This window comes from Meleagris gallopavo, chromosome 5 (assembly GCF_905368555.1).
Source record: "Meleagris gallopavo chromosome 5, MGAL_WU_HG_1.1, whole genome shotgun sequence".
In the NCBI taxonomy this organism is placed as follows: Eukaryota; Metazoa; Chordata; class Aves; order Galliformes; family Phasianidae; genus Meleagris; species Meleagris gallopavo.
The window spans coordinates 44,849,382-44,862,319 of NC_139408.1; the positions used below are offsets into that span (position 1 = coordinate 44,849,382).

General features: G+C 38.3%; 1 protein-coding gene across 2 annotated transcripts in view; it reads right to left on the minus strand.

The window, feature by feature from the left end:
• The window catches only part of BTBD7 (BTB domain containing 7), a 51,354-nt gene that overhangs the window by 16,261 nt on the left and 22,155 nt on the right, over window positions 1-12,938 (minus strand). For both annotated transcript variants that reach the window (XM_085225527.1, XM_085225528.1), the window contains exon 3: window positions 11,266-12,345. In XM_085225527.1, coding sequence (XP_085081653.1) covers window positions 11,266-12,345 — 1,080 coding nt within the window. The remainder of the gene's footprint in view (window positions 1-11,265; window positions 12,346-12,938) is intronic.

The window sequence follows — 12,938 nt, forward strand, 5'->3', positions numbered from 1 at the left end:
CACCACAGTTAAAGTGAGAATAAAACCAGAAGTGCCCTACAGACCAAGATCTGCAAACAAGGTTAAGTTCTGACTGAATTTTTAATTGAGGTTTAGGATTCTAACTGTTTTGGTCATTTACCTTTTATGGCCACACAAAACGTTACTTCTACTGGCATGCCAAGGTGAATGACTGAAAGTTACTTCAACCACACTAGCAGGCCCTTTGATTAACACACATTAAACACACTGTTTAATTCATTTTAAAATTGCAGGTTGGAATGGAAGCAATTACTAGTTACAGCATATTCAGAAAAGGCAGAAAAGCCTTAACACAGGTGGGATTTTTGCTGGTGTCACTTTTCATGTGGACTGTGAGACAGATCGTGCAGAGGATCAGAAGCAAGAGCTGTGAGGTACTGCTTATACTCAGCTCTTCAGCACAGCACGAGGGCAGCAAAGCGCAGTTTTCTGACTAGCAGCAAAGGCAGGAAGCAGTGAGCATCTGCTCTAGGCCATCATCCCAGCCTGCAAAGCCAGAGGGGTGCCAGGACAGAGAGCACCTCTTCAGATAGGGAACAAAAGAGAAAGCGTGAGAGGAGCAGGTGCTCTGCCTTGGGCCAAGTCTGCTACAGCTTCTCTGTGCTTCTGCTGCATTAGAATCTACTCTTTTGCAGAGTATGTGTCTTCTGAAGAAAAGGGTATTTTTCCATTCTGAGAAACGGTGGAATAGATTCAAAATCAGTGAGAGGAAACACTGCAAGAGGGCTGAAAATGCAGGGAGCTGGGATTGCCCTGCTCACAGACTGTACCACAGTGCTGATTTCATTTCTACATCTGGCTTAGATACTCACACAACGTGAGTTCTATTTGCACTATAAAGATAGCAATTTGAGAAGAATTCTACTATACAATTAGACATTCCAGCCTCAATCCACTACAAACACAAAATTATAGCTGTACTCATGCCCATGAGAGGTCCCTGGATGGTTGACAGCAGAATGCTTACATTGCAATTATTTTACTTATATGCTATCATGCTTATATGCTACATTTCCTTGTAGCAGATGGGGGAAAAAAAAACTGACTTATTTACAGAAATGTATCTCCTTACCAAGCATTTGGATGAAGAAAGTTTAATGTAGCAACCTTAACTTTTGTCAACACAAAGACCAAACAGACACTCCTGGTGCTACAGATCTGTTTTTTTGTATGGAAGCAGTTCAAAAAAACATCAACTAATAGCATAAAAAACAAAGTCTTTCTTCTCTACTTAGGTCAGCACATTATGTGTTGACTCTCTCTCTTGCAACTAATAGTGTGAATGAGGCGTCATTATGAGTAACAAATGAACGTGCTGTGGAAGACTGCAGGAGCACACTCACTGAAATGGGAAGCTTAAGCAGCAAGAGAAAAAGGTAACAGAAAGTGCCTGATAAAACAAAAAGGATATTATAAATTTGCCTGTCCTATAAAATACGAGCATTTCTACTCCATACTGTAACAGCCAGTACGTTAATTGCAAGAATATTCCAATATTTATTTTCCTGAACTTATAACTACAAAACACAGTGCCTGCAGTATATACAATCAATACTCAGTGAGAGTGTTTGCAACAAGTTTCATCAATATGTCTGAACAAATACAGTTTTGAACACAGTTTTTATTTATTTTCGAGTAAATTTATGGCAACACCGTCCCCCCAACAGTAATACAATCTAGCCAAGTTTATAACCAAAAAGCTTTCCTCAACGAGCATGTGGAATGATTCATACTCCCATGTGCCTAATATGCCTCAGATACGACCATATGTATCAATGGAGCCACCAACAAAACATTTCACGGAAGCATATACCTTGAAGAAGATGTATTAAAAGTATCATTATGCTATTAATTCCATGTTAGGCTCTCCATTTGTCTTTATTTTCCCCTCCAAGGGAAATAAGTCGAAACACAATTCATACACACCTGTTTTATCCTTTACCATTACTAAGTAATGCAGAATTACCTCTTACCATCAGGTTACACATTTTAACTATGAAAAAGGAGGACAGATTCCTTACTATATGTGTTGGCCTCTAAACTGCATAGCAAGAACCAGCCTAAAGTGAGCTCTTTACTTTACTTGCAGCACTACTTGTTTAGAGGAACCTGGACCATCAACCTAGTCAGCACTGGCCTGGATGAGAACAGAGGATCAGAACCACTCTCCAAAATACATTACTTGTTTTTTTTTTGTACAAGTCAGAGAAATGGCCCTCTTCAAAGGTGGGAATCCTCAGGAAGCCTAATGAATATTGTATTCTGAATTCATTAAAAAAATTCTGTTCAAAAACATGCAAACTCGTATTTTAAAAAAAAGTTACTTTGAAAATAAGCCCAAAACACTTCAGCACGTCAAAAATATGAGCAAATGAAATCTGGAAGCTTTCCATTTGAGAATCCATTTCTACTTACATTTTTACTTGCACCATTTATGACTGACATTGCACTGAATTGTGCTGTCTCCACCTCCCCCACACTCCAACCCTTTTATTCACCCTTCTGGAGCTCTAAAGATTGGAAAACATTACGTTTGCAACAAACTTGCCAAGGCCAACAAAGCTAACCCACCACTGGAGTGCCCAGTTACAGTAGGCTTCCCCAAATAAGAAACATACAGTTGTTTGAAAGGCCACTTGCTTGTCTCACCCGGCTAAAATCTTATCCCGATTTCTTGCGCATTTTAATTATTCTGCTTGCACACAGCCTGGTTTTAGCAGCTAATTACATCCCCTGAATTCTGATGATTACATCTAAGGATTGTTTCATTTCAAAGGCAATACATAGATTCATTCACTGAAATTAGACAAAAGAAAACTTGAACTGTAAGCACAAAGAGCCTTATCCCAAAGTCTTCCATGCCATTTCTTTACCCAGTGTTTATTTTAGGTTAGCTGTTCCTGTTGCAAAGAGAGAAAGCTACATACCCACGGAAATGCAGTTCTGAGGATCCAAGTTCTACTGATTTATAGAACCAGAGCATCAGCTTGGTCTCAATTCTTCCAAGAAGCCTTATTGTACAATTACCAGCAGAATGACATCAGATGAAAAGCTCATTTAGGATAACTAGTAAATGGAACGGTCCTTTTCCCAAGTACTTCTACCAATGTGTCAGAACAGTGTGTATATTGTAAGTATTTCTTCAGAAGCAAGTACGAGGTAACAGAGAAGTGATTTTCTGAACACCTAAATAAATTAGGACAACTTAATTTTGGCCATGGAAGGAATACAATCTTTCTTTTCCTTGGCCAAAGGCTTTCTTGCTTTAAGATTCAGACACTTGGCAAAAAAGCCAACGAATAGCCACAGTATTGTTCCCTACAGCAGAATAGAGTATTTTTTTTCCTATGAGCGCTGTTTCATAACTTTCAGGCAGCAAGTGCTGTTCCAAGATTTATTAGCAATGTCCCCAACTGCTCTACCACAAGCTTCTCTGACCATCAGTATACTTCAAAGATTCTGCTTGGAGTCTGGAGAAATGAAAGACGACCTTATCACATTTTGGACAAGAGTCTATTTCACATCCTCTTTATGCTGGATGCCAACAGCCTTAGGTCCTGCCTGCAAACAAATTCTGTTTCTCCAGTTCCCTCTCACATGTTCTATAGCCCTTGCAAGCAGAAACAGCTTGAGCCCACGTTCACCATACTAACCAGTAGCCTGGATCTTGTCAAGGCAGTTGACAAACCCACTGAATAAATTAAATGCCCTCAACAGTTTGCAAAAGCAGGATCAAGCAAAGATTTTACTAATTAAAGCTAACAGTTTTGTAAGTCATTTTGTGGTGGAGACCTTTCCCTTTAAACTTATGCATACCACACCAAGAGAAACAGAAACAAGAATTCATCTTGACAATGAAACAGGGTCTAGATGTTATTAAATAGTTTCTAAATTTTGTCACATTAGAAGAGACTGTGCACCATGGATCTGCGCTTTTGAATCTGCTAGAATGCAGAAAACAGTTTGAAGTCATGATATACAGCTAGTCTGGACTACCACATATTTAAAAGCTGCAAGGAAGCACTTTTCACCCATAAGCATCCTTGCAGTTCTAATCAAGTGTCTGGTGCAAAGAGAAGCAAAAAAGGAGAAAGACTTATTTAGCCTCTTACACATCTTACAAGCCCAAGGATGCAAATGTGACCTGTACTTTTAGAAAAGTTCTTAGAAGGAAGCTCACACGTGTAGGATGTTTGAACAGTCACAAAAGCTGATCTCATACAGCTGAACTAGACCAGATTGTCTTCCTCTTGCACTCTACACCCCCTGCTCTTGTGTCACAGCACTACTCAGGTAGCCACACAGTGTACTACTCAACTCCATTCTGTCTAATTTGATTCCACATTAGGGTTTGTGCAACCAGAGATCTATTACCAGCATAAGAAACTGGACCAAGGAGACCAAAGTGGGCAGCATGGTAGTAGCAACCCTTGTGGCAGCCAAAAACAGTTGAAATCTGTTTCAGATATAAATGATCTCAGAATTCAAGACACAGCAATACAAGTATCACCTACAAAAACAGTAAGAGCAAAGCAGAAGAGTTAGGTTAAAAAACTTGTAGTTTCCAGTCTGCACTATTATCTCACATAAGCAGCAGTGTAACAACCTGTACTTTGCCATAATTACACTGTGGACCCATTGTTTAGTCCAGCAGTTACAAAACAAGATAGTTTCAGCAGGTTGACTTTGCCAGTTGATTACTTTCATCTCATTTTAGATTTTTCAGTTTGAAGCAGAACACTAAAACTCAGAGCAGCTAGAAAGCTCTAGCCCTCCTTCAAAAGAACACGGCGCTGCCAGGAGGGAATATTAACCAATGCCAAGCCTTGCAGGTGCATTTTATCCCCTCTCACTTTCTGACACTGACACAAATAAGTTTTAGCTTCTCGGAGTGAAAAACAAGTGTTGTGCAGAAGATAAAACTGAAGCAGCACTGGACATCAAGGAGTCTAAGGACATAAGCAGTCAAACAATACTGAAGTATATTCAGTACCTCTTTCAAGCTACTTTAATCCTTCCACTGATTTTTCTAAACACAGGATAATTTAAAACATTTGTGTATTCCATCTTTGAGAAACTGAATTCAAAGTACCCCTATTACAGATCTGTTAATACCTACTGCATGGTTATTTGCTGAGTTCAAATATGGAGCCAGCAGCACTTTAAAGCACTTCAGATCATTACAGCAACAACAAAACATGAATGGAAGGTTAGGCAGCATTTTGTGTTATTCTTCACACTGTGAACATTCAATAAATTGTGTAAATTCTAACACAGCATATTACCCAGCTGCTTCAAACAATAAATTCTAGAGCAGATGAAAACAATGCTATCCGTGTAACTTAAAAACATAACATTGCTGTTAAACTACATAGCTGTTAGTTCATGTGAGCATTAACAAAAGGATTTTTGAAGTTATAAGCTTAGCCAGAAATTTAAGATACTTCATACATGCATAAGACATTCAAAATCCATCGCACAATTCTTTCTAATGTTTTATCTCCCAAACAGTGCAAATAAATTCACTCTCCTGCTCCTACCACAAGCAGAACATATGGATTTAGGAAGCCCGAAATCTGCAGTTACATCTTTGGCAGTCATCAGTCGACAATGGTCCTGGACTGAGCGTCAGCATTCCTTAAGCAGCACATTCAGCAGCAGCTAGTCCAGCTTAAGCAGAAAACAATCATGGGACAGAAGCAAAAGCTGCCAACTTGGCCAATAAAATGGAGACAATGAAAGGCAGAGTGAGAAAGAGCTGATGTTCAACAGGGCTGCTACCAGCCATCGACAGTCAGTATTTCAGCTGTATACTTCCTAAAAAACAGGTGACTGAAATGAAAGATGGAAAACAGGTGATCAAACCTGTTTCTCTGCAAAAAATTGTTTGCAACATCACAATTACATGCCCAATTGCAACTCTGATTGCACCACGGGGTAGAATTCTTTATCTTCACATATAGCCCTAGCACGTAACAATACCGTAAGAAAGACTGTTTCTACTTCCTGATCTCTCCCATCTTCATTTTCTTAACATAAAACTTAAGTAGTAATTTCAGACTTGAGCACAAGTGAATCATGTTAAGGAAGTAACAGGTCAGATTTATGTTAATATTTACTTAATGATACCCAGTTTCTTTTATAGTTTAAAGTGCCAGACTAGATCCTTTGAGAATTCCTACTGCACTGTGATAACTGACACACTTGCTATAATCTTCCCACAATACATTTGTGTGTATTTAATACTGTTACTGTGGGCTTCCTTGCGCTCCAGTATTTCAGTCCTGCTGAGATCAAGGGTACTTTTGATGTCAGATGATATCTGCCTCTAGATCAAAGACTGTACTACTAAATATGACTTTAAAATAAAGTTTATTCTCACTCTTGTCAAGGATAAAGAAAATACCTAAAAATAAAAGGAAGGAAATGCATAGTTAAAAGCCTCGATTCGTGTTATTTTTTTACTTTATATTAATTTAGAAAACTTTCTGGAATTTTCCTCTACTTTCCGATTCCCAGGCAAGACTACTGCTGTAAGAATCTGCAACAGAGAAGTCATATTGTGCCACCACCTCAACAGGACTACTCATAACAGTAAGCAACAGGGCCAAGATGCATACATTCAGTATAGATAACAATTAAGATACTTGAGTCAAACTTCTGAAACCACAGTGGATGTGGCAGCACAGTAAAGCCAGAAGGGTTTTCACCATGCATACCAAACAGAATTAGGGAACTGATGCAGTTTTAATAATGGTGCTGTTGAAGAGGAAGGGATAAGTGATTTTACATCTGATTTTGTGAGCCAGTGCATTGGAACAATCACCAGTAGAGTCTCAGAGTGCAGCAAGGTAACAAGTAGAGAGAAAAGAAACAAAAGAGGAAGAACAGCAACGTTCTCCTGAGGGATGTGATTGAGCATCCTGAAGAAGGCTCTAATCCTCAAAGCCTCTGCAAAAGCAGTAAAGAGCTTTACTTTCTCATAGTTAAATACTACAGAACCTCTAAAAACAGTTTCTGGGTTATTAGGTACAAATGTGTTTTGCTAAGATCAGATCTAGAGACAAAATATCCTTGCTGATTAGTTCATTTATTCACATCAGTTCGTTTTCAGTTTCCTTTGGAAGATCTGTTTAAGCTGATCATTAAGTCAAGGTGAAGCCAAAGTAAATTTTAAACAATCTTATGTTACTTTGACAGTAAAGACTCTTAGCACATGGCCAAATCATCACTGTCTTAATCACAGGGAAACTGGCTTTATCATTGTTAGGAGCAAGAAGATTTCACATAGAATCAAAGCTGAATCATATGCTAAAACTGATGAAAAATGACATCTGGATACTTACAAAGTAATCTGCAGTCAAACCAAACCAAAATTGCTTAGAATAATAAAAAAAATAATAGTTGATCAGAAGTTTAAAATACATCAACTTCACTTAATGCTCAATTACAAGCATCCAGCCAAAACTGGGTTAAAGTGAGTAAAATGAGTTGTAAAGAGAATCCAGACTTGCATATATTGAGACCCAAATATTTTCCAGGAAACCAGGGAGACAAGCTTTAGCACATTTGGAATTGGCTAGCTTGAGTGAGCCTAATCAAAAATTTGAGCTAGGGAGCATGCAGAAATCTAGAGAAGAAACTTAAGACTTTTTATTATTAGCTACTGCAAAAGCCAATCCATCAGACCAGTGACAGACCTTGGGTCAAACTGGGTGCCTGCAGCACAGAGTAGAGAAGCACTATCAGAGGACCAAGATGAGAGATTTCATGAGAACTGCCTGCTCAGTGGACTCCAACAACTAACCACACAATTTTACCTCTTATAGCACCATCCTGGGTAGTGTCTAGAAGTCAGATGTCTGAGTTACAGCTTCTAGCACAAAGCTATGACACTGGGAATGAGAGGGACACTACTGAGATGAAGATTCATTTCCTCACATTAAGTATTACAACACTTAAGGAAGAGCAAGATGCTAGAATACGTAGTGAAATAAGAAAGGAGGAACAGCTTAAAATTGCTAACAGCAGTGATATGATAGCCAAGTGCGGGCATACAGTTTTTCCTGATCAAATAAGCTTCCTTTTAATTTCAATTATAAGACTATAATAACCATTCTTTACTTTTCAATACCAATGATCTAAACATGAACTCAGCACATGAAGAAACTACTGGATACTGATTTCACTGCCACATACAGATATCCTACAGACTGCTCACTGCTTTTTCTTCTAGCTAACACAGCACTCACCTGTAACATTCTAATTAGTTCAAGTTAACAAATGGAATTTCAGTGACTCTAGGGATGGATAGGTAGGGAAAATGGCCCGAGTTTACTACCGTTGCATAACATGCTAAGTTTTGATCCTTCCCCACTTTTACTGTGCTTCTCCCCAAAGGATAACAGTCTCTCACCCCTTACTGTCACATACTTACCAAGTTCCAGCCACTGGTGGGTTCTAATTCAGCTGCACTAGCATCCCTTAGGGTGAGGAAAAACCCTTCAGCTAGAAAAAGTTAACACCTTGTTAGCGCTGACTCATACAATATATTTTAAAGCAGCATGGACCTATCTTGCTAATGAAAAGTACTGACTTGGGACACACTGGTCAGTTTTGAGAGAAGTTACACTGCTTCTTCAGAACAGCTTCAAATTCCTCAGTTGCTCCAGTTTAGATTTCCAGTCTGAGAGAATTATACTCCGTTCATTTATGAAACGGTGCATAACTATTCAGCATTTCAGTGCAGGTTTCATTCACAGTTTAATTCCCTCATTAGTATTCCCCCAGCACACTAATCCTTTTAGCACTTGTATAAGGGCATGTACCAAAATAATCACACACTGAGAAACTGTACATTTACATCACGTTCCATTTCAACTCATTTTCCTTTCTTGCTTTCAATTGATCAACAAATACCCTGCTCTCAAATAATATGAACTCATATTGTATAGGAATGAATCTAACATTATTTCCACTACAGTAGAATTTTGCTACTTCCACACTTCACTTAAATATTGCGTTTCTAGGCAAACAACAACAAAAATCAAGTTTAAAAACACCTCATTCTCATTCCTGTGGCAGCATACCTCAAAACAAATCTCCTCTGTTTCCCGACAGTTTTATTTCAGTAGGATTATTTCAACTTCCAGCATCATGTGAAAATTAGTTCCCTAACACCAGCCGCAAGGGAATACACAAGTTACTGATTAGTTTTCCCACATCCTCTATAATTCACAGTTTGATACAGCTCTTAGGAAAACCCACTGATAGCTGAAACAACAGAGCATGACCTACTTCTGCAGTGTTAATACCTGCAGTTTTCTGCTCAAGCTTCTTCTTTTACTAAAGTCTGTTTGATAGTTTACAGTATTCCATTTGATAGCTAGAAGTTGTAAACATCTATTGTAAACAGTTATTTTCTTAAATTAGCTCAAGCAAATCCAATTGTTATCTCAGTTATTCTCAGTTTTACTTTTGAGGTGAGAAACTATCATTCCCCACCACCAAGGTCAGAAGCAACTGCAACATCCCATTACATATTATTTCTACTAAGTTGTCTGAACACTAACAGGTGAAAGAGCAAAGCACCACAGGAGGCATTAGCTCACCAGCCAGTGCTTTGCAGACTCTACAACTCGCCAGTCCTTATGTGCAGGAATCAACTTACCAAGAGTTGAGAATCCCTCAGTATTAGTACAGTTAAATCTTATAACATCACCTTCAATCATCAAGACTGAAGGCTTGTGTACCTCCTTTGACACAAACTATAGAAATAATAATTTAAGTTTACAACTTGCCAACATGCAAGATCACTTAGTATCAACACTAAATAACTCCTTTTTTTAACAGGGATCTCTTGTATCCTCTGCCCCACACCTCATTTAGCCCCAGAAAAGGAATTGTAAATCAAAGCTGATAAAGATCAGAAATATCAAGACTTGCTATATGTATTTGAAATATCATACTTCAATAATGACACATTACAGTTAAAAGCCCTCACATAGCATTTCTTCTGTCCCTGAAAAACACAGATGTATTATCTCCAACTTACAGATGAGAAAAATTTCTTTTCTTCAACTATGTTGCCAACCACTGACAGCGAGACTCATTATGCGTACTTACAGCGCAAATTAGTTAGAATGCAAGACTTAAACTAATGGCTTTCAAAAAGAAAATGGATGATTCCGAATTTTTTTTTTTAAACCACAAATACAGTAAAGGGTCTTATTTTCAGAAAGGAATACACACGCTATGAAAGACTGCAGATTAAGACACTAGCATTATACACACTGTGTTCAAGCCTTCTCAATTCTTTGTGAAGACAAACATTGCAAATGATAGCTTCTGCTGATCAGGCTACATGGTAAGCTACTCTAGAAAGAGTTTGAGCCATTCAGTGGGAACAGACATCACTCATTCTGCTAATCGGCATGCTCAAAGAAATCCAGCTTTTCCCACCCTGCAGCAACAGCACCATCAGCTAACACATAGAATTCCAGCATGGAAGTGACACATTAATAGAGGTGCATTCACAATCAGGTCAGAAACACCCCCTGGATCCCACACAGACAGCTTCTATTTATACTTCCTTATTTAAATGTTAATTAAAGAAGACTACAGTTATCGTGCATTTACATTTTGAAAAGAAGAGGCACTTGAAATATGAGTGAATAGAACTCCAAGTTCCATTGCAGAAGGCTATTTTATCCGATTATGGGCGCAGCGCAGAGACTGAAGCAAGCGCTTCTCACTTTCTTCCCATTCTTAAGCCAGGAGATATACAAGCATAATACTCACAAGCACATACTGCCTCTACTCCTGAAGAAAGGAGATAATTACTGGAAGGCAAAGCAAACAGAAAGACTACCCACTGACAGTTCACTGGCTGCTACATAGGTAAGGCTAGCGTGAAGAAAACAGACTTGCTCAAATGGAAAAAGAGGAGGAAAAAAAACCTCTTCCTTTATTTTTTAAGCTACTGTTTGGACTACTATGGAAGTTTACAACCTAATTACTTTCAATAATTTAGCATAAATGTCTTCTTGAAGAAGTTAACATCTAATCTAATCATGATTAACCACTCTAGTGGCAGGCATCCTTGCCCTTAGCAAGTGGGTTGGAACTAGATGATTTTTAAGGTCCCTTCCAATCCAGACCACTCTATGATTCTGTGAGCTGTAAGAGGAAGAACAACTGTTCTAATAATATCATTTATTCTATAGAAAGGACAGTACTACCTACCTTGTGCAAGCATGTTAAACTCCAAGAACAGTGCTATGTGGTAAAGCTCCATAGCTTCTTCAGCCCTAGTCATGTTAAGTTTTCCTGCAACAAGAGCCTGAACTTCACTTAAGCTGCCCACTGAAGGGCTTGAGTGCAAAACTGAGAGGTCCACCACATCTGTATACATACAGTTCAAGATGACCTTAGCATATTTTTTTGGTATGATAGATTCATCCAATATAATTCTAGTTGGAGTTCGTAGAGTTCGGTCTGTGATTTCTTCACCAGTCCGTATTCTCCTCTGCAGCAAGTGACGAAAAAACGGTGATCGTGATGAAATAATAGCTTTGTGAGCTCTGAGCTCTTCTTCTAGACAGTTCTGACTTCCACCAAAAGTTTCAACTAAGTCAGAGTTGGAGGAAAAGCTAAGAACCACATCGTAATAGCACATGTAATCAAACAGCGCACGCATGTCAACATCTAACGAATTTGGTGTTCCAAACTCTTCACTAAGCTGCACAAGAATATCAACGTTCTGGAATCTTGAATCCTCCATGCCAAACTCTCCTGTATAAAGGTAGTGTAACAAAGCTGAAAACATAGGCATATCTATGCCAGCTGTGTTAATGTCCATTATTATTTCTGCCCCATATTCTGGTGAGGAAGAAAGCAGTGTCTTAAAAAACGGACATCTTGCTGCTAATATTGCACGATGCACAGGAAAACAAGTTTCTTGAAATATTAAGTCTACATCGGTGCAATATTTGTACTGATAAAGTTCAGCCATGTCTTTTTGTAGCGTCCTGGCTTCAGGTCTTGCCAAATTAGCTTGTAGGTAAAGTTCCTTTAAGGCTGATGTCCCTTCATATTCTTCTACTAATGCATTAACATCTCTGACATCCCAGCCTGAGAGGAGCTCTCTCATCTGCTTGGCATGATCAGCAGATCGGCTGGATTTCCGACGCTTAATGAATTTCTTTTTGAGGGTGGCAAGGCCAGAGGTTTTCTTTTTCTTGTCTTGAGGTTTCTCATGGCCATGGTCAAGGCTATAGAGCTTTGATTCACAGCCATAACCTTGATGAGAATAGGATGATGTTCCTGAAAGCAAAAAAAGGAAAATTAAACATTTATTCCTTAAATTTAAAAGAAAGGTCTGTCATACCCAAACAGTTCATCAGATCTCTGAAAGTTATGCAGTTTTTTCCTTCTCCTCAAATCAGATAATTCAAACAATTTGAAAGCCTGCGTTTGTTTTTAATAATAAACATCAACTTTATTATTATAAAGTTATTAAGTAATCTATTATTAAAACTTGTGTTATAATTTTCTCAATTAGAAGAGCCAGGCACTGCCAATTGATGCAGTTCTGTGGCATATGCACACTTATCAAAGTAGGAAGAGAGAATTGTGCTCATAATATTACAAGCTTCATTGTACTCACTCTAGGAGAAGCAAAAAATACAGTTTTTTTAAAAAGCTTAAATAAGCTTAATGAAATAATAGCACCCCAACTTTCAAAGTAATTTCCAAATCCAGTTCTTCTAACATTAAGAATAATTTTAACCAGAAAAACATACCTGGCATTAGATACCTAATACAGTAACACGAAAAAAAAAAATACTGCAAAACGAAGTAAGAGAATACAATACTAAAGTGGTTGGGAAAATTAAGTACAATAAATCAAATGTCAG